Source organism: Triplophysa dalaica, chromosome 1 (assembly GCF_015846415.1).
Source record: "Triplophysa dalaica isolate WHDGS20190420 chromosome 1, ASM1584641v1, whole genome shotgun sequence".
NCBI classification, from domain to species: domain Eukaryota; kingdom Metazoa; phylum Chordata; class Actinopteri; order Cypriniformes; family Nemacheilidae; genus Triplophysa; species Triplophysa dalaica.
The window spans coordinates 15703370-15725653 of NC_079542.1; the positions used below are offsets into that span (position 1 = coordinate 15703370).

At 36.9% G+C, this 22284-nt stretch overlaps 1 protein-coding gene across 2 annotated transcripts; it reads right to left on the bottom strand.

Moving 5' to 3' along the window:
* Nucleotides 1-1783: 1783 nt before the first annotated feature.
* Nucleotides 1784-21908, bottom strand: tbc1d14 (TBC1 domain family, member 14). 2 transcript variants are annotated; one of them, XM_056748202.1, is made up of 16 exons: nt 20893-21908; nt 20504-20620; nt 16939-17632; nt 16380-16506; nt 10430-10545; nt 10249-10331; nt 9872-9989; nt 9672-9778; nt 8733-8819; nt 8228-8322; nt 8075-8146; nt 7171-7299; nt 6974-7083; nt 6470-6728; nt 2096-4952; nt 1784-1895 (listed from the first exon to the last, which is right to left on the bottom strand). In XM_056748202.1, exons 2-15 carry the CDS (start codon nt 20562-20564, stop codon nt 4896-4898), a joined length of 2115 nt encoding a protein of 704 aa, XP_056604180.1. In that variant the 5' UTR covers nt 20565-20620; nt 20893-21908; the 3' UTR covers nt 1784-1895; nt 2096-4895. The 2 variants fall into 2 exon arrangements, with proteins under 2 accessions (XP_056604180.1, XP_056604189.1); XM_056748211.1 differs by lacking the exon at nt 20504-20620.
* Nucleotides 21909-22284: the final 376 nt, after the last annotated feature.

Genomic DNA, 22284 nt, shown 5'->3' on the forward strand with positions numbered 1-22284 from the left:
ATACTGTATGAATATAAATGAACTTTCCGTATTCACTTTACAGTTCTTTTACCTGTATTTTACATTTTGCACTGCATTAAATTTTTGCATAAATTTTTGCATTAACGGAATGTCCGTAAAATAGAGGAAAATGTACTGGTAAATTTCTGCCAATACTTTAACCATTTTTAAGGGGATTTTTTACAGGATAACAAGGAATTCCTAGTCGGTCACCTGTTCATTAATTTATCTTGGTTTAAGGTGCCTTAATCATTCTATATATTTAGTACACAATTCTGACCCCATATGGACAGAGCTCTTCCTCGTCATCTGCATGCTTTGTTTTTTTAAGTATTCTAGCAAATTTGATAATGTTTTTATCTACAAATGTAGTACAAACTCTATTTTTGACAGACAGTCACAGAGAAAGTGGACAGCTGTTGAACTTTTTATAAAACGTCGTCTTTTAAAGGGACATGGCTCAAGCATCTTCAGTGGAATATAGAAGATCCTCCCGTGAGAGCCTGCGGACTGACTGGCCATCGGGTTACCTATCCCGGGGTAACTACAGATTACACCAGCTCTAGCCCTCCTCCTGCGAGAGACTGTGAGCATGACTGATCATCCCAGTCTCCAGTTCAGGCAACCTCCATCAACAACCAAACAATTGACCGCTTGTATTTAATAACTAATACCCTACTAACTTTTTGGTTTGTTTTGACTTCATGTTAAGTTGCAACAATGCAATATAAAAGTGAATGGAATTGAATGTCTGGATTATTATACTCCATAGATTATTTGTTATGTATTTTCAGGACATCCATATAGAGGTAAGTGAAGTCAGCAAGTATTGTGTTCCCAACACCAGTAGCAGGAAATCTGATACGTGTAAATAAATGACAGTCTTTCTCTAATGTAACTTCCTATATGCACATTGCCCAGCGTTCGCTGTTCCGGGGGCCAATGCGTGGTGGCGGCACTTTGGCGAGGACCTGATCATCACAGCTTTAAATGTAATTTTGCCCAAATAAATAATTTTATAGCAATTCCCTTAAATAACACATATTCTCCCCACAGAGCCTTCATGTTTTACATTTAATAGAGATCTTTCAGGAATCTTACTCATGAATTTTTTTTGTGTTGTTGTGTTATGCTTTATTAGAATTCAGAGAATCATACAAGGCATAATGGTTTTCACACAGAAAAATAGACTTTATTATGTACTTTAACTTGCATGTAAAAACAGGGATATGTTACTATATTTATGAAAATACTGGGAAATAAAGATATTGAAAACGATCATGCATCCCTTCTGATGTATCTTACATGTATTACTTTTACCACTATAGTTAAAAAAGGTATACTTTTGTCATTTAAAGCAAAACAAAGCAGTATCAAACAGGATATAATGCAGTCATTCTTTGAAGTTTCTAATAACAAAAAATATTGGTATAAAACAAGTGAAAGAAAGACAAAATCATTATAGAAGAAATGTGTAGTGAACTAAAGCTTTGCTTCCAGCTGCTTTTTATCAATTCGTTGAATGACTTTCTTCACCCAGTCATCGGAAGGGTTCACACAGACTTGAAAGTTCTTCACTGTGGTAAAACTGTTACAGAAACAAACTTTCAGTTATTCCACACCACAGTCATACAAAGTTATAATATAATGCGATCTGTTCATCTATCCTAGTTGTTACAAAAAAGCATTTTTATGGTAAAACATTATATGATTAAGGTATAAAGATACATATAATTCACACAAAATAGGAATGCATATTCATTTGAATGTTACAGAATCTTACATGACTCCAGCCGTGGTACATTCAATTGCCGTCCTTTCGTAGGATCTGATTTTTACGAACAGGATTTTTCTTTCATAAAACTGAAAGCAGCATTCAACTGGTAGTTTGGCATCTGTGTTGGTAATGTAACTTATTGGTTAATAAATATTAAAACATTGGCTTAAAAATGCTCTAAAAACAGCTGCATCACATCATTAGATTCTGACCACTTTTTAATGTCGGAACTGAATTTTTTTTTAACATGTCACTTAACAGGTTAATAAATGTAGTACTGGTATGTTAATTCATATCACTGACTGAACAAACACTTACTATTGGCCATTACACCAGACTGGATCCATGTGACGACCAGAAGTCCAACAAGAAGAAAAGTATAACAGTGACGCATAGTTGCAGATTTGCTTCTCGAGATGTTGTTAATATGAACAGTATAATGTGCTGCAAACAGAACTATGCTTTTTAAAGGTAGAAGGGGAGGGGCGAGTGTGGTTTGGGTAAGGGGCAGGTTAGAGGTGAGAGAATGTTCCACTGTGATCGAAACCAATAGAAAAAAAGACACAGGAAACATTTCTTTGGTGGTTAGTCATCATCATCCTTATGACCTGTTTATCTTACCATAAAGTAAAAACCAATTAAAACTAATTCTCAATATTAGCCTACGTGTAATGAAATGATGAGATAAAGTACCATAAACATTTAATAGAATTACAATACAATACAAGTATTTATCATTTTCATTTATTTTATCAGTAGTCATTGATATTGACAACAAACACAAAGGCAGCATGTTCTAACAATACAACAAGTACAGAAAACACAACAAATGAGAGCAGAGAACGTTGTGATTGTACATGAATTTTTGGATGTTTTTGCTTAAACCTCTCCTGTCACCCATCAGCCCATCGTCCAAAAGTAAGGACGATGTTAACCGAGCAAGTTGCGTCAATGCCTACTCAATATGAAAGGTTTAGGTGCAAGATTGCATGTGCAGTTGATCTGTCATATTTACTGTATACAGAGCACATATAGATGAATGAAAAACATTGTATCACCCTTAACTGAGCATAGACACCCCACTGCCTTAATCAGTTTCCTTCTTCCACTTCATCACACAAACAAATGAACAAGAATGCACTATTTTACATGATTCCCACATTTATGGACTCCACTGTCATATGACCAACAGTATATGATTATCCAGACAGCCAATTAAATTAATGGCCATTTATGTTGGGAAGATTTCAGCACAACAAAGTTCAACACAATGTAGATTCAGATTGTACACATAAGTCCGCTTAGCATTTACTAATAAGATTGACTTTGTTTCTTTTTGTTGTAGACTGGACTGCAAAAAAGCATCCAAATGCACCAATAAATATTCAGAAGATCCATTATGGTTATATTATATTTTGGTTATATTAAGTTATTGGAAAGAACTAGCTGTTTTTTATAGCACAGGACAATTTAAAACTTTAAGGAAATACAAAGAAAGCATAATAAATAAACAATAAGTACTTTAGTGACAGACTCTTTAAATTATTTTAAGGTGGGATCTATTAAGGTACTAAAAATTCAAGTGGACAATGTAACAGCCAACATTATAGATTCCTGGACTGGGCTTCCTATATACTAACAAAAAACAGAGCACAGAAAAGAAGAGGCTGCGAGTGTGAAAAAGAAAACACGTGCAAAGCAGCTTATTGCAGCAGTGAGGTTTAAACCCCCAAATAATGTGGTGGTAAGGACAGCTATTCCTTCGATCACAGTGATAACAATAAAGCATTAAAATCTCACCACATATTGAAATTATCTTAAGAACATCAACAAAACAGCGTCTGCAGGTTGACACATTTTTCCATTATTTACTTAGCAGTGCCCTCATAGTTTGTTTAGACACACATACAAACAAGAAATGACCATACACAGGAATTTATATTCCATCACTGGCACTATACACGCCAATGAATATAATAAAGCCTTTGTAGGTTCAATAAGATGCTGTCAGAACCAACTGATGATCACAAAGATTTTAACTAAATGATGAGTGAAAAGGAGATGAGTTATTGCTGTTAAATTATGGTATCATAAATTAGGCCGCATTAGTGCATGGTATTTACATACAAAACAAATATAAAAAAACAACACGACAGTTTGTGAAGTTAAATAACATGGAATTTGTGCAAATCTTTCAGATCAAATTTCATACAGTTTTCAGATATTTTTAATCCCCGCATAATGTAGTAATTAAAGTCAAGAAGTCACTGCAAAGTGTAGCTAAGCTCATTTCTATGTCATCAGACACAGTGAGGTGTCAAGCATAATTGAGATGAGCCTCCACCAACCACTAAAAACCACAAACACCTCCTGAAAGGTTCTTCACCGTAATCTTTCATCTACCCTCTTTTCAACACTTAGACCACTGCATAAGCCAAATTTCATCAAAATGTAAAAGCCACATTCTGTCACATAATTTGTGTATTTCAGACTACAGTAACGGCCACACCAAAGCCCATTTAATATCATTACTCCAGCGTGTTTGGTTTTAAGTGTCACAATATACAGTATTCATATAAAGAAATGGAGAAAAAGAGAATCCTGTAACAATAGCACAACGACACAAACACCTTAAGTTCTTCAAAAGGGTGCAAACATTTTAGAAGCAATGGTGGGATTCACTGACATTCAACGCTTTGACTGAGTTTAGAAAGAATTCTGCACGATGGTCAGGAATCTTCATGTCAATTAATTTGTTTAACGAACATCAAAACATGAAAAAAACAATAAATAAAACAACATTCTAAGTAAACCCACGGCGAAAATATACACCTGTATTGCTTAAATTGAAACACCGTTTTAAGTGGAATGAAACATTTGAATAAAAGAGAAGCAAAATGGAAAGGGTGAAAAAACACATTAAACAGAGAACATTCCTCAGTACAGACCTGTTTACCTCAGCAACCCCAAATCACAGACATGTTGCTTTTGTTCCTGTCCCATGTGCTCAGTTTATATCCAAGAAACAGTTTGTACGGAACAGAACAGGAGACATAGATGAGACCACTGCAATTCCATAGTCTTCGATGAGGTATACAGGAGTCATTTCCTCTTTGTATTAGCGTTTCAGTAGTGGACTGGCCCGATCTTGCCCTTTTTGCAAAGTCTGAAGAACCTGGAGGAGAACAAAGACCGAAATGTTAGCAAACTAACAACAGCAGTGAAAGCAATACACTATCAGGAAATATGATCTTAGACTGTCTGTTTGTTTAGTATTGTGTTATAGTTAAATCAATATATATAATAAGTCATATTTTATACTACAGTGTATTTGTTTGGACAGTGAGGGAAATAATTATTTGATCAACATCCAGCTAGCAAGAATTCAGGCTCCACAGATTGGTTATGTGCCTATATGGACCACAGACTAGTCCTGTCACTTTAAGAAAGTACTCCTAAATCAGCTTGTTCTGTATATAAAAGATGCCTGCCTACAGAATCTGTATCTTTCATTTCAACCTCTCCAAAACCATGGTCCAGACCAAATAGGTTTTAAAGCATGTCAGGGACAAGATTGTAGACCTGCACAAACCTTGAATAGGCTACAGACAGAAGCTTGGTGAGGAGACAACTGTTGCTGCGATTATTTTGAAATAGAAGAAATACAAAATAACTACCAAATACCCTTGGTCTGGAGCTCCCTGCAAGATTTCCCCAATGGAGTAAAAATGATCACGAGTAAGGTTAAAGATCAGCCCAGAACTACATGGAAGAAGCTTGTTAATGATTTCGAGACAGTTGGGACCACAGTTAGCAAGCAAACCATTGGTAACATGCTATGCCACAATAGATTGAAATCCTGAAGCACCCCAAGGTCCATCTGCCCAAAAAGGCCCGTCTACAGTTAGATAACAAACATCAAAATTATTCAGAAAAGGCTTTGGCGAAAGTGCTGGCACTGCTGGGAGTCCAAAATTTACTCCTGTTTTTGGAGGGAGAGAAATGCTGACTATGAGCCCAAGAACACCATCCCGACAGAGAAGCAGTGTTGGAAACATTATGCTTTAGGGCTTTTCTCTGCTACGGGTACAGGATGACTTCACCGCATTGAGGGGCTGAGGGAGAGGTCCATGAACCCTAAAATCTGGGACGAGAACCTCCTCCCCTTAACTAGATCACTGAAGATGGGTCGTCGATTTGCGGTTAACATGACAAAGACCCAAAACAAGACAACCAAAGAGTGGGTTAAGGAGAAGCACATTAAATGTCCTAGCCAGTCTCTAGACCCTAGGCCTATAGAACATCTGTGAAGGAGGCTAAAACTCCAATTTGCTTAGTGACCTTAAAGATTGACAGAGGAGTGGACTACAATGTATCCTGACAAATGTGCAAACCTGGTTACCAGCTATCCAAAATGTCTTACCTCTGTGCTTGCCAACAAGGGTTTCTCCACCAAGTACAACATTATTTTTTGTCGGGGATCAAATACTTATTTAACTGACTGAATACAAAATGTCCCCCTGATTTTTTTATATTCTGTCTCTATCAGTTAAAATAAACATACCATATAGATTATAGACCCTTCATTTCTGTGTAAGCAGGCAAACTTACAAAATCAGCAGAGGATCAAATAATTATTTTTCCTCACTGTATGTGTTTATGGAAGAAACTGTATATGGAAATGAAACCCACTTGTGCCCATTTCTTGTTCTTGCAGTTCATGTTGATGTTGGTTATGCTGGAGAAGAGCTCCTCAGTAGAGATGTAGTCAGGCAGACGTGTCAGAAACTGAGCGATGTGGATAAAGTCCATGCGTGTGAGAATGTCCACATAAAGACGCAGGATACCCAGTGCAGTACGGAAGAGAAACTCCTCACCATCTCGACAGAAGACGTCCCATACACGACACGCAATGTCCAGTGGAAGGGATTTACTGTACAAGGTAAAGATCCTACCCAGACAAAAATAGACAAACTCTCAATAAGATACATGTCTGAACCACTAAAGATATGGGCGTTATTACATACATTCTGTCTTCAGGATATAGTGTTTTCTAATAAACAGCATTTCTTTAGTAAATAATATGTGCAGCGTGCACAGCAATAATACTGATGAAGAATATAATTTATTATTAAATTAATTATTCTCAGAGTCAAAGTTATTTAACTAATCTCAATGTGAAACATGCTTACTCACCAGTCAATTAAATAAATATCAGAGGACAGGTTGTTATTCTTAAAATGTGTAAATAGCTTTGGTAGATTTTCTTCGAAGAACACTTCAAATGCTGCAAAGTATGTCAACATCTAGGAAGGCAAGATAAAAGGACAATATGAATAGAACATGGACATAACACTGTGTTTGTGTGAGAGGGATATGCTTGTATAACTCACAAGGCTGTGGTCCACTCGATAGAAAGCCATTTGACAAGGCTTGTTCAACAAATTTGCTAAAGCAATAAAGGCATACGCTGTGTCCATGTTGAGAATCAACACTGCTGCAATAAAAGACATTCCCTGTACCTACACATGAAAACAAACAGGCAAAATTAATTTATTGCGATTTACAAAAGCACTCAACCTTTTTCCGCATGAATTATGACAACCTAATTTAGCATTAGATTGCTATGTATTTTTATTGCTCTTCATGAAAACAAACATTTTGTTTACCAACGTCCACTTGAATTAAATAACTTTCCTTTATGGTCCATGAATAACCACAACTTTTGTTAAATATTAATGAACAATAATTTCAATGATTCTATTCTCATTCCAATTTAACACCCAATTTATGTGGGTGTGGCTGTGCTCATGGAGGAACAAAATGATCATGTGAGAATGCGTTTTAACAGAATAGTGGAAAGGTTTAAATATAACAGTTTCCAGCTGCTTGTAGTAATAATAATAGATCTTCACACCCAGCATCTATGCAGAGGTGTATGTGCAAGCGTCCTTTGACCACACATCGAAATAGTGGTCTGTGTGCATATGGTACGAGGGGTGTGTAGTTATGTTGAACTTCTACACATCTGGGTTAAAAAACATCTCTTACGCATATATGTCTGATAACCTACTGGTTGATCCCTGTCTACTATAGCAAACCAGCTGTATTACACACAACAAAGCTGTCAGTTCCTTCTTAAATCTGTCAAAACCTCCTGGTATGACTCAATGTTTGTAAAAGTTAAGATTGTGACAATCACAGCTAGATTAAATAGGTGATTCTGTTGTCTTAAACAGTGGAATGGTATAGAGCATGTTAAACACATCACTCAAGTAAATAAGATAGGGGTCTTACATATCCCACATCGGGACGATAGCAAGTGTAAGCTCCAAGAATGCTGTGCAATACATCATGGTATGGGCCACCCTGAAAGGAGACGCATGCTAATATGAATGCATTATAAAAACCCATCACTAGAAACAGCAGATACATTGAAATGACCATTACCTGTTGGAATATACAAAGATTTGGAAAAGTTCTGGAAATGTCTAACTTTATCAGTTCTAGACTGTCCTCCCGGTCAGCATTAGACAAACCTACATCTGGAAAAAAGCAATAAAGTAGATATTAACTAAGAATAACGCTAATATTTACTACACAGACTTTCTACTTTATTAACCTAGTTAAAGTTGTAGTACTTCAACCAGATGTCATGCAAAACTAATTTTACTAGATTACTTTATTACAATAAGCGTAAGAACATCATCTCCTAACAACATGAATCCATTAGACAAACAGATAAGATGTTTAAAGATTTTACCAAAAAGAATCAAATGTATGGGTGTTAATGTGTTCCCCAAAGAGGCCATTTAAAAAAACACCCAGTTTCCAGGCAACGTACACCCCCATATATTCACAAAAAGTAATTAGATCAGACTAATTATCAGACCTTATCATACATGCAGTCATAGAAAGTAATAGCTAATTTAATGGAAAAAATACATATAATAACCTTCAGTCTCTGTTTCTGCAGTAGCTGTTGGAGATAGAAAGGCATTCCACTTCTCTTTGGCTCTTGCTAAACATATGGTATACAGCTCTGTTTAAAAACACATGCACACAAAATGAATGTGTCATTTACACGTATACATAGAATAAAAAATAATTAAAAATCGTCACTGTCCTTCCAAGATATTTGCAAAATCCACTTTCAAACAAAGATTTATGGCAAAAACCGAAAAGCTCAAAATATTTAGATTCAAAGCTTCAGAAGGACAGCAGCGACCCCCGATCCCCCCCCCAAAAAACCGAAAAGCTCAAAATATTTAGATTCAAAGTTTCAGAAGGACAGCAGCGACCCCCCCCCCAACCCCACCCCCCCGAAAACAATAAAGAAAGAAAACCTCTAAGTGGCATAGTTAGATAACCATGTAACTTTTCAAAAAAAAAAATTGTTATTGAAGATATTTTTGATCAACAAGATTTTTTTATGGGGGAGCAAACATAAGAGGTGCATTGTTTTTAATTAGACAGAATGTATAGATCTGAACAATGATACAAATCTACTTTGATATTATAATTACTCAGCTAGACATGCCTGCCTCATCAAGGATCATTTACAATAACACTTAATACTTCCTTTCTCACTCATGGTCACAATAGATGAAGTTTGCAAAAACATTTAAAACCACAAAAGGATTCTCAGAGCAGAGTTCTCATAGGGACGCATGTGAACAACCACAAAAGCATGATTACTGCAGCGCTGTTTACCTAATGACATCAATACAACGTTGAGTGTTTGCTTAAAAATGCTGTGTTCTGAATATGCAGTTCTACTCTATTTATTAAAGCACTTTGGACGCAGGAGATACTTTCAATGAAAACGACAAACTACATATGCTACTTTATAATTAAGGTTGGTGTGACTGTGCACATACACACACATTCATACCATCTGTGATGTTCAGCTCATTGCCTATAGCCAGACTCCAGACTCTGCCCCTTACACTTGGCGGAAGACCTTGCCACCACAAATCCCTCACCCGCCTCAATGAACACCTTTAGTAAGGAGAAAAAGAATTAGTTATATCTGTGTGTTTTTGTGACAAGGAATAACAGCGATTTGTGATATATGTTGTCCTACTGACTCACATGCTTTGCCAGTTGGGTAGTATCTCCTGACTCCAGGTGAGAGCAGCATTGCCAATGCTGTCCTCTAGTTTACACCTGTCATCCAGCTGTTTCTTCCGCTTCTGGGCTTCTTTCAGTTCTTCACAGTAAGTGAAACACAAAGTAAAAGACAATATTAGATTATAGCTTTTACAACAGCATCCCCTGCAGCTCAAAACAAATGTGTGAAAATGATGACAGAATGATGACATTTTTTTCATTTTCAACTACAAATTTAATTCACAAAGGGTATCACAAATACTTGTCAGAGAGGGACAGATTATCATTCTTATTATTCAAAATGAATATTAGGCACTGTGTCCACACATACAAAAACACAAGCATGAGAAGAAAGTCACCTCTCTTCTTGGCCTGTGCCACCATCTCCTCATATTCTTGTCTGTGTTTCTGGGCCTCCTCTTCAGGCTTTGCTGGAAGATTCCTACACACGTTCAAAGAGAACGCTTTCAATCTAGATCTCATTTATTGTTCATGCAGTTTGATAAGAGGTAATGGATAGCAAAGGAGACAAACACTCACGCTGGCCGGTTCTCCAGTATAAGCGCTGTGGTTGAAAGTGGCACAAAGTCCAGGTTCCTTCTTACATTCTTCTGAGGAGACGTGGAATTGCCTGTTTCTCCACTCCTTTCATATTCCTGCAAAATATAAATAAATGCATAATAAAATCTATGCACAACCATAAATATACAAAACATGTTAAGTAAATTCCATCCATACACAGATCTTACAATCTTTATATATATCTGTATGATTTGTTTTAGTAGCTGTCCGTTTCAGTTTTGTATTAATAGCAGTCTATTTCTATGTCATTCACAGTTTCACTAACCTTACAAATCATTGAAATCATTGATTTTCTCTGTATCAACCATTCATCAACTACTCTGCTGTGTGTTAATGTAAGTAGAAAGCTGCTGATACAGTGACACGTTCAAGGTCACAGAGTAGAGCACAGCAGCCGCAATGCACACAATAATGCATATATCTAACATACATTACTGAGCAAAAAACGCACAGCAATGAAATGCGCTCACATTACTTAGTTGTGGCATGCAAACACATTTGTGATCGATCATTTGGAAAATAAAATAAAACAATATAGCCATGGGGTGAGAAGACAATAACATCAAACTAATCTGTCACAATGTTTAGCTTCAACTATAAATATTTGTTTATCCTTGATTTTGCTACATTGGATAGCAACATGTATCGACGGATACAAAGTCCCTGAACTAGTCTGTGAAAAGAAGAGCATTTTGAGTTTAGGCAATATAAGAATTTTACATCATTCTATTTCTTAATTCTTTTCTTTAAGGCTTTGTATTTATTTTTGCAACCACAGAATCCTGGTTACACCACTGTACTTATCACATGCAGCATATGTGCACATGCCGGAAATAGCGGTGGTCTTCAAAAGCAATCGATACCCATGATAAACATTAATGTAACAATTCCAATGCTTAACTTAATCAAGTGGTTTAACATCTGACTCTTCTGTGAAACACAAAGATATTCTGATAAATATTTTTGTGGTTTTGTATCCATACAACGGAAGTAAATGGGGGTCAATGTTGTTTGGTTATCAACATATCTTCTGTATTATACAGACGAAGGTCATACAGGATTGCAATGACATGAGGGATAGTAAATGATGAAGGAATTTTTGGGAGAACTATACCCTTAATGAACATGTTCTTTAAAGATACAGCTTTTAGAAATTGTCGCTAGAGGGTGCACAATCAAAACAACAACAATCGCGTAGCTTGATGACGCTGTGTAGAAGCGTGGAATGATGGCATATGTTGTCTTAAACTCCACCGCTGATGGTATCGCTGATACATCAATCAGACAGGAACGAGAATTCATGTTAGCAGAAGAGTTTTATAAATGTTGCGTTTGATGAAATCATTTTATTTCATTACAATGACTTAGACCCGAGTAGTGTAAGGTTTAAAACTAAACTGTAAGTCATAGATGTTACAGTAAATGATGTTTTATTAACAAAGTTCCGGAGGAACCTAAGCATATAATCAGCCCGCCGGTATATCATCAGCAATCAAATATAGCTCGAGCATGTGACCTCATCACGATCATCTCGGCTGGTACAACATCAGCATCCACAGCATTTTCCCTATCAGCTCAAGCAAGCTCCATCATAAATAGACAAGCAGTCTTACCTGATGCTTCTCGCGAGTTCAACATCCCTCCTCCATCCCAGCTCCTCTCATTTTCCTGTTAGTCCCGCAGGACCCCCGGGGGGGTATTGGGCTCGAGCCGGTTCCGAGCCCGGCGCACTTGCCCTAACCAGGGTAGAGTGCTTCGGGTTCGGATAGACCCGGTGAGCTCGGAGCCCATTCCTAGCACAGCATGCCAAATACGCATAACCTTCATATCCATGCTTTACCAATTCATCCTACAACCTAGCTGCTTATCTGCGAGGGTAAACTCGTGAATGGTGCAATTCGATGGTGCTATAACACTGCACAGTTTTAAGTGTTCAAATCAATCAGTAAAAGTTATTTAGAATGTACCCACATCATTTGCAATAACACTAGACGGACAGATGGTACAAACTACTTCCGCATCTGTCTACGACAGTGTCACGCGGTTGCTATGTCAGTAAAGGCGGTAACAAAGAGTAACGTTGATATGACGCCATTGACAGGCAGCTAAACAGCCCCGGTCCACTGTTTAGAATGGCAATTTTCTCAGGATTTAAAAGCAGTTGGAAAAATTTGAGATATTGTAAGTGCTCAGTTGAAAAAATGATGTAACATTGGCCTAGTGGTACTGTACCTTTAAGTGATAGTTCGCCCAAAAGTGAAAATTCAGTCATCATTTACTCACACTCATGTCACTTCAAAGCTATATGGATTTCTTATAGATTATAGAACACAAAAGAAGATATTGTAAAGAATGTTGGTAACCGAACATTGTTGGTTCCCCTTTTGCTTCTATAAAACCAATGCAGGGCAATGGGTACGCCGTTGTTCGGTTACAAACATTGTTCAAAATATCTTCTTTTCTGTTCTGCAGAAGAAAGAAAGTCATACAGGTTTGAAATGACAATCTAAATCTGTTTTACATTATGCTATTTTCTAAGTAATCATCTGTATATCCAAACAAAATGAAAGAAGAGGAATAAGTTTTGTTTTATTGATGCAGTCAGAAAGCACACTTTCCTTCAGTGAGTGAATATAAATATTTAATCCGCCCCCACACTGCACTCTCTCAAAAAAAAGTTGACCCACTTTTCAACTATGAGCCAACAACACAATACAAGAGAAGGACATAAACTTTCATTCCTTATCTAATGTTAAGAGTCCAAATCATTTTAACAAACCATTAACTAAGCGCTGACCCACAAACCAGATGACAATGTAATTTAGCAACAGGCCCACACAGAGCAGATACACCTGATAAAGTGAAACAAAAAGGCTAAAATCTCTCTCAGTGTCAATTCCTTTTCAACAGTTTTCTCATTTTCCTCTTCCAACTCATCATCAAGCCCTCCTTTTACATACTTATGTCTCAGAAGAAAGTCAAGTGAAACGTCAAAGGCATAAAAATCTGAACTCACCATGAACGCTGCAGTGCTGTTGAGACATTCAGAATCCAGTGTTTCCAACACCACACTTTATCATTCTCCACAAGCACAAGTCTAAGTACCTTGCAGACAGAAACGCAAGGCACGGTAGCAGATGAAGAACACGAGTATGGGACACACCCTGAGTAACAGTAGCATGATACTACCGTTTTCCTCTGCTCTCCTCTCTGCTATTATTGCTGTCTCACCCTAGCTAAGTTACCTGACACTGCTGTATCTCTCTCTCTCTCTCTGTGTTAGTCCCTCCCAGCTAACCCGTGCCCAACCGTGAGGCCCTACATCTGAGAGATGCAGAGGATCAGATCTTTTCCCCTGCACCTGCTGTGTCCATGTGTGTGTGTGAGCATGCTAATGTTATTCGTAATCACCATCAGTGCTGAGAGAGGTTCCTTGATTTTTAGGCAGTCATACTAATCTATTCCAGCTAACAGGAGCGAGAGCTTGTGTGATCGGTGCGCTCGGTGTTCGGCTGTGCATGTCTGGGTTATATACGTAGAAAGACATGATGTGTTATTTGGCCTGTGCCATCGGGAACCAGCCGTTATTGTGAGTTTGGATTAAAGTAATTCATATAAACATGCTGGGAGAAAATCAATCTCACAAATTTGTTTAATCAAAATCGTACAAATGGTAGAATATTGAAACGTATAAATAATATAAAAATGCAGTGCATAGTGTTGCGTTCACCTTAACTCATCTCTTCCAATGAGTCAGTGCCACAGAGTCTAAATAAACCAGCAACTCTAAACCTGTCACCCAATCACTCAATCTTCCATTACAACAGCAGAGAACAAAAAGAAAGATAAAGGCTGGAACTGCACGTGGGTGAAATGTAGATGGATGCAGGGAGGCTGAAATAGTGGGGTTCAAATTACCTTAAGCACATTGTCGGCTTTATTTACTTATTTTTTGTTATTATTATTATTGTATGAATCAATGAAATAGCTTCTTTATATTAAGCTTCAGTGTTGTTTGTAGCGTACAGAAACAACACTGAAGCTTAATGTAAAAAAGCCATTTCATTGATTCATATAATAATAATAATAACAAAAAATAAGTCAATAATCAATCAATCTTGCACTACTATTGGTTTTTGTGCTTAAATGAAGCAATGGTTCTGTATATAATGGTAACTTTTATTGCGAGTTATGTTTCTGTTTATTTTTCTGAAGGTTAAAGGTGGTGTGTGTAAGATTAAGTAGGATCTTTAGACAGAAACGCAATATAATAAACATAACTATGTGTTCAGAGGTGTATAAAGACCTTACATAATAAGGCCTTATGTTTTTATTACCTTAGAATGAGCTATTTCACCGAGGGTCCCCTTACATGGAATTTGCCATGTTGATTCTACAGTAGACCATAATGGACAAACCGCTCTACAGACTAGTTTTTTTTTTAATCTCATACAGCTCAACTATTAAAAACAAGAATCCATAATAACAAAACACTGCTTGACTCCAACTGTATTTAATATGTACAATGAATATATAAGTAAATATCAGTGCATACATTTTTTGTGTGGGTTTTTCCTCAGTAAGCCTTAATCTTTTAATACCAACTACAATATACACTATTTTGCATGACTGCTAAACCTCTCAATGCAGGTTGAGCATAATAGTACATAACAGGAAGATAAAATGAACTACTAGAGCTGTCAAATGATAAATCATGATTAATTGCATCCAGAATAAAAGTTTGTGTTTATATAATGTATGTCTGTGTACTCTGCGGTGCATATTAATTTTGTGTTTATAAAAATATACACATACATGCATTTATTTAAGAAAAAAATAAATAAACATTGATAGATAATTAAATTATTGGTTAATATAAATAAATACATGCAAATATTTCCGAAATATGTATATGACACATGTATGTGTGTGTTTACAAAAACAAGATTAATATGCACAGCACAGTACACAGACATACATTATATAAACACAAACTTTTATTCTGGATGCGATTAATCATGATGAATCATTTCACAGACCTAGAAATAACAAAATGAATCTTGTTCATTAAATAAATCCAGATTATTCCTGTATTTAGCCTGACAAGCAAGATTCCATTCATATGACACATACAACACACATGAGCCATGCTCAATGAAAGGTGGGAACACTAAATGAACAGAGATGACAAGTTATTGGCATTCTTATAATGAAGTATATTTTGAGCATTGGATCATAGCATATTTTAGTATATTTTGAGCATTGGATCATAGCAACCCTGTAAAAAACAGCTCTGAAAGCACTTCGATTAACCCTAAAATTACTCTTATCAGATACATTTTGGTTATATATATTTTGGATTTCTAGTGAAAGTAATAATTCATTTATTGTTTTATCTAACAATCGTTAGAAAATTATTTTACATGTTATTACCACTGGTTCTAACTGAACTATCTAAATGGCATATTATTGGCTATTTGTATGTAATGCTACTGGTTAATACAAAATTGTTGTACTCTTGTTTTTACAGAACATTTTGATGGATCTATTTGTGAATTAACCATTTCACCGTTTGTTGTGCCATAATATCACCATTTATATCTATGGAGCCAATGATTAAATTACTACTATAGCTATTGTATCCTTTATAGATTTAGTCACATAATTTTGCTCTTAAAAAGCACCAGATTGCAGCATTTACCTTAAAAAAAAAATGCTAATCTTTCTTACTGACCCTTGCCCCTTTCTTACTGCCTGCCCCTTGACCCCCCAAGAAAACACAGGGATGATATCCCATAGTCTCCCTAAATTCTGTGGGAAACACTGTGGCTTAACCTCTAAAATGAGCAAAACCACAACTACAGTATCCGGTCAGCCATAAGCCTTATAACGGCACAAGTGAACATACCTTTTGTATTCTCCTGGAGTCTTTGGGTGGACCTTCTTTAAGTGGAACTTTGCCAAACAGCTTCCATCCAGGCTCTCTTTGACCTTCAAGTGCAGCAGTGTCCTTCATCCTCTTAGTAAAAAGACTCCTTACAAATATACAAATGAAGTAAAGGCATTAAGGAAAGGGCTAATTCTGCTAAGACAGAATCTCTTCAGTTTTAATAGCTTTTCTATTTCAGACACAATGTGAACTCCTGAAAATGAACAAAAAAAATCTAGTCTGGCATTGAAAATATTTAATATCAAATAACTAATTTATAAATTAAAAACTGTGGAAAGAAAAGCTCATATGTAGATGCAACCTTTATGAGGCTGACCATGAAAGGATAACTTGCCTCAAATAACAGATACACTATAACTAAGATATGATACGCCTACAACGAAAGCAGATAATTTAAAAAAATGAAGAACACTACTTTTAAAATGCTTCCCTATGACAAAAAATGTAGCATGTGATAAAACTATTGAAAAATCCACAACTGAAAATAAAAGCAACCCAAATGCAATGAAATATTAACCTGTGGAAGAAGCTGGCAAGCGGCCCCAGTTTTTTCTCCCTGCCTTCATGTGATGTTGACAAACCCCCAGGTTGTCTTTGTGGGCTGCTTACAGATAGATCATTATTGGGTAAGACCGAGTTGTTACAACGATGCACGTGATCTTCATTCTCAAATGTAACAACAGCACTGGACTCGGATGTTACCATGAAGTCTAAAAAGTCCTCATTACTGACTGACAACGTAGCAGAAAACTCAGTGCTCAAACTGGACACGCTGCCCACAGAAATATCATCACTGCGGTTCAAAGCACTCCTGCCCGTCGCACCGCCGAGACCACCAGAGCTATATAGCCGTACAGAGTCGAAGTCGCAGCGGGGGAAGGTGGAGGATTTGAGTATGGAATTGTCTGATGCATCCAAATTTAGTGTAGCTGGATTATCATCATGGAGAGGCGGAAACAACATCTGAGCAGTGGTGACTCGTGCATGGACGTGCTCCGGTGGGTTGACCTCAAGTGTGGGGATACCAGAATCCTGAGAGGCCAAACTACTGCAGTCTTCATCACATTGGCCATTAAAGGGTTTGAGGTTGAGATGTTGTGGCTGAGATTCTGAGTGCATGTGATGGTTGAGATTATTTTGGTTGAGAGGCTTGGAGGTATTCTGTAAACACTGATCGAATCTTGAGTCACTGAATGAAGACACTTGAGAACCTAGAGAAGTACATCACAAACCGAGTTGAGAAATTAGGAAAATTATATTATTTACAGGCATAGACTCATTCAGATTCTTATACACAACATATATATATTTTTATATTGCACTATTCACTGTATGAATTCTTTTAACAGGACTCTTTATAGACAATAGCCGAAATTGTCCATAGGGACCAAACAGAATCCATCTCACACTGTCTTCCAAGTGATGTCAATTATGTATAGAATTATGTCAAAATAAATGCTTCAATTGTATCTAAACAATCCTCCTCATGAAAAAGGTTCATACCAATGGTTCTAAAACTTTTCAGATCAAGTAACATCCTTTAATAAAATTAGTTGTTTCAAGTACCACCTGAAGACCACCATTAAAAATCATATGAATAAACACTCTATAAATTGATGGGAACCATACAACGGCATTATCAGCAGCACCTCACCAAAAGGCATCTTTTACTCAAGATAATGTGTTGAAATTGGGACACAAAACTCATGAGAGGTCTCTGATAATGGCAAGGAAAGGTAAGAATGCTATGATAATTATCATAATAATCTATAATCATTTATCCCCCAAAACACAGAGGATGCCTAACCAGTGAAACCTCAGACCTCCTTTCCTCTATTCATATTCTTAACTGTTTCCCCCTGAATAAGGCATGGGAAATGTCCTATTGGGCTATGAAATACTACTGTGCTGAAATAGTGGGATTATAACACCTAGTTTTATTAAGCGAATCTGAATAGTAGAGCTGCAAATCTTTATCTTTACACCTGGTCCTCCAATTCGAATCTATTATTAATAATACAAAGACTTCTTATCTACTAGCTGTTTTCAAACTAAAGAACATGTTTTTTTTCCATGTTTTTCAAGTTAGCCAGCAGTAATAGTGGACACAAAACCTTTCTGTATTGCACAGTAAACAGGGTTCTGTAAAGAATTTTTATGGGGGATTTAACTTTGTGGGGACCTGAAGAAAGACTACAGTACAAACCTATATTAAAGACAAACAATATGGAAAGAATGTAAGATAAATAAATATACATTCACTTAAACATCAAGACAACAGCTGTACATAACAAGCAGATACTCACACTTTACATCAGCAGGTCTTGTCAAAGCGTGTGCAAAATTAAATCTAAACGCACAGCACGCTTCATTGATTTAACCTCGAGTAGATGCAAACGCATGTTGAATAAGCACTTCGGAGCCGTAACATCAGCTTTAAACAGCGGTTCAATTGCAGAAATACATAAGAAGCTTAATTTATACGCAGCTCATCAGAAGAGAGTGAGAGACTCACAAGCGTCTGTCTGATCCAGCAGTGTTTGAGCTGTCTGTCACATGCCTAAGTTACATCGACCAATGATAAATAAACAATAATTATAAACTATACTAAAATTCCACATAGACTGAGATGAAATTGATCATTTGAAATTGTATTTAAAACAAGTAATTCAATCAAAATATAGAGTTTTAGAAAATATAAAATGTTCTGTTGTGTCACGTACCACCAGGGGTCTCTTCAGGTACCACCAGTGCAGTGGTTCACAACTCTGGCGCTGCGCAAATATATCAGCTTATGACATTTAAGTACCGCGACAGCGAGTCAAGTGCAGATTGCTCCGTGCGCATTCGAATCGATCTCGCGGTACTTTAATGCGATTTGCCAAACAATCTGCGCAAACCCGCATTAAGTTGAGCGCGTCTGTTCCTGAAGTCGCCGATTAGCTTCTTCAGGTGTTTTATCAGAGTTGGGGCTAAAGTCGGCAGGAAAATGAATCTCGCGTGCACTATTGGTATCACAGTTTGATATCAACTGCTCTACACAGATCTTCCATTAGGTGATAACTGGTCTCAGCACTCGCTGTATTCCCATATGTCAGTCTCCACTCTCCAGACCCTTTTTGTTACTCATTCTATGTGGTGAGTGACAAGGCTTAATGGATGTGACTGGGTAAACAGCGTTTTGACCCTCACTAAAACAACACAACAACCTCTATCTTTCATTCGTAGTATTTCTGTCACACATAACAGATGCACATGATAAATCTAGAGGGTGTCCAGAGTACAAAATGCAACCTGAACCTGACTGAAAATGTGACCCAAGGAAACATCAAGTTATAACATCCTTTCAGCACTATGATCATAGACATAATGTTCTTTCTGATAAAATAGACCATTTTTGTTTATTTCATTATACAGATAGAGGGAGAATGGTTGGGGGTATAGGGCTTGATCATATCACAATTTACACATCAAGGCAGCATTAGCTCACTATGATATAAAAATATATATTTTAACCGATGGGAGAGGCAATGAATAAGACAAGCTCTACAGGTTATTCTTCTCTTAACTGAACCGAGTTCACTACATTCACATGAAGTATTCAGCTTTCGGCTTCTGCCAAAAAACCCTGCAATTGTAAACTCCAAACGTTTGGGATTGAACACTTATCAATATAACAATGGAACTTTCTGTTAAAAATAATATACTTCAGAAATATTTTGATAGAGCACAAATACATGCCCTTAAATACAAAATAAGAGTATGTTGTATAATTTGGCAAAAATTATTAAGATGACAATTGTCTAAATAATTTTTCACTGGAAATATCAAGACTAAAGTGCTCAGCATTTTTTCTTCAGGGTGTGAATGTCTATTCAAAAGGTTACACTAGTACAGCCCACTGTAGTTGGTTCACTGCTAAATGTTCAAAAATCTCAAAATACTAAATGTTTAATGGTTTTATGACATATTATACAAACTCCACCATTAAGTATACAACATAAATATTAATGCAGTTACTAGACGGACTGGAGAAAGCGAGTACGTCAGCACCTGTAGAATGTATATTATATCTAACTCACCGTCATTGTGTTGCCAGTTTGTGTCGTTTTCATTGGTCGTGTGTTGCACTGCTTCTGCCATGTTCTTGCTGCAGGTGTATAGTGTCCATCACTTCATGCCTATCACTAGTCCCGACCCTCCAAAACATAACATATCAAACTAATTCACATGCACGCATGGCTCTGTCAACTACATATGACACATTGAACGCACTTCTGCGTTTCTTGTATGATTTACGCAATCAACTTACGTACGTACAACTTTTCCCCTTCTTTCATTAACTTGACTCACTGTTCCCAAGTTCACGAGTTTTATACTACATGACACGTGACTGCAACTAAACTACGGTCAAACTTCTTAACACGATTAAAGCTATCGGCTCGATGTAAGCTCGCGAAAAGTATCTTACCTGTTCTGATGCTGCCACCGCCATTTTAAAATATCCACACCGATAGAAACGGGCAGAAAGGAGTACAAACGCATCGATGAATTCACCTGCGTCAAGTGGAACCTCGTCTCTCAAAGAAAGTGGGAAAACTATCGTTGATTCCACCTGTAGCGACAGCGTAGCTGGTTGATCACGTAAAACGATGTAATTTAAAGAGAGGAAGATGAGCTGAGGTTGTTTGAAAGTGTTAGGACATACTGCCGACTGTCAGTAAATCAGGAAGTGACCTCCAGTGCCCTGTCGACACTGTACACTGAGCGCGACAAAATTGAAACGCTCGTGTTTTATTCAACGCTACTGTCTACAGTAATCAATACAAAATACAACTTATTGTATCGCTTATGGAGTAAGGTTACGCACGGCGTGAAGGTGAACATGAACAGGAAGTTTGGCTGCGCGCTGACGGTATCAGTAACCTGGTGGCAGACTGTTGTTATAGTAACTCACGTTAATACAAATCCCAACAAACCTGCACTGGGCTGATAAAAGCGAGCTTCTCTTATTTCTCTCCCTACGTTTACACAAGTAGCCTTTTTTAGCAATGACATTACCAGATTTATTAAGGTATCGCCACCATAACCTTATTTGAATCACGTTATTTGTAAACTCGCGCAAATGGCAAACATTTATAGATACATTTATACATTTTATTATTTAAAGGGATAGTACACCCCAAAAATGAAATTGTCACCATTCACTCCCATGCTATTCAAGTCATCCCCTAGGTTACCCACTTTCTTTAAAATATCTTCTTTTGGGTGCTGCAAAGGAAAATGGTCAAACATGACAGTGAGTAAAGAATTTGAATTTTTGGTTAACTATCTATTTAACGTAAATTAACTATAGAGTGTTTTGCATCATCTTTATTCTAACTGTTCTAACCTATGGACAGATGCACCTTAGTCAGATTTTATTACAGGCTATTTATACAGTTTTTATAACCAGGCTGGCTAAGGGGAAAAGCTTAATTTAAAGCTAAAACTCCAGAACACATGTTCAAGGGGATAGTTTGCCCAAAAATATAATTTACTCCCCCTCAATTTTTTCCAAACCTGTATAAATATCTTTGTTCTGGTGAACACAAAGAAAGATATTGGTAAAGAATGTCAGTAACCAAGCCAATCTCGCCCTCCAATTACTGCCTTACTAGGGAAAATAAATACTGTGTGCAGTCAATGTGGTTGAGATCTGTTTGGTTAATGACATTATTCCAAATTTCTTCCCTTGTGTTTAACTGAACAAAGAAATGTATGCTGCCTTTGAACAATCTGAGGGTGTAAAAATTATGACAGAATTCTCCCTTTTGGGTGTAGTATCCCTTTAAAAGTGACATATGTCTCAAAGAAACGGAAA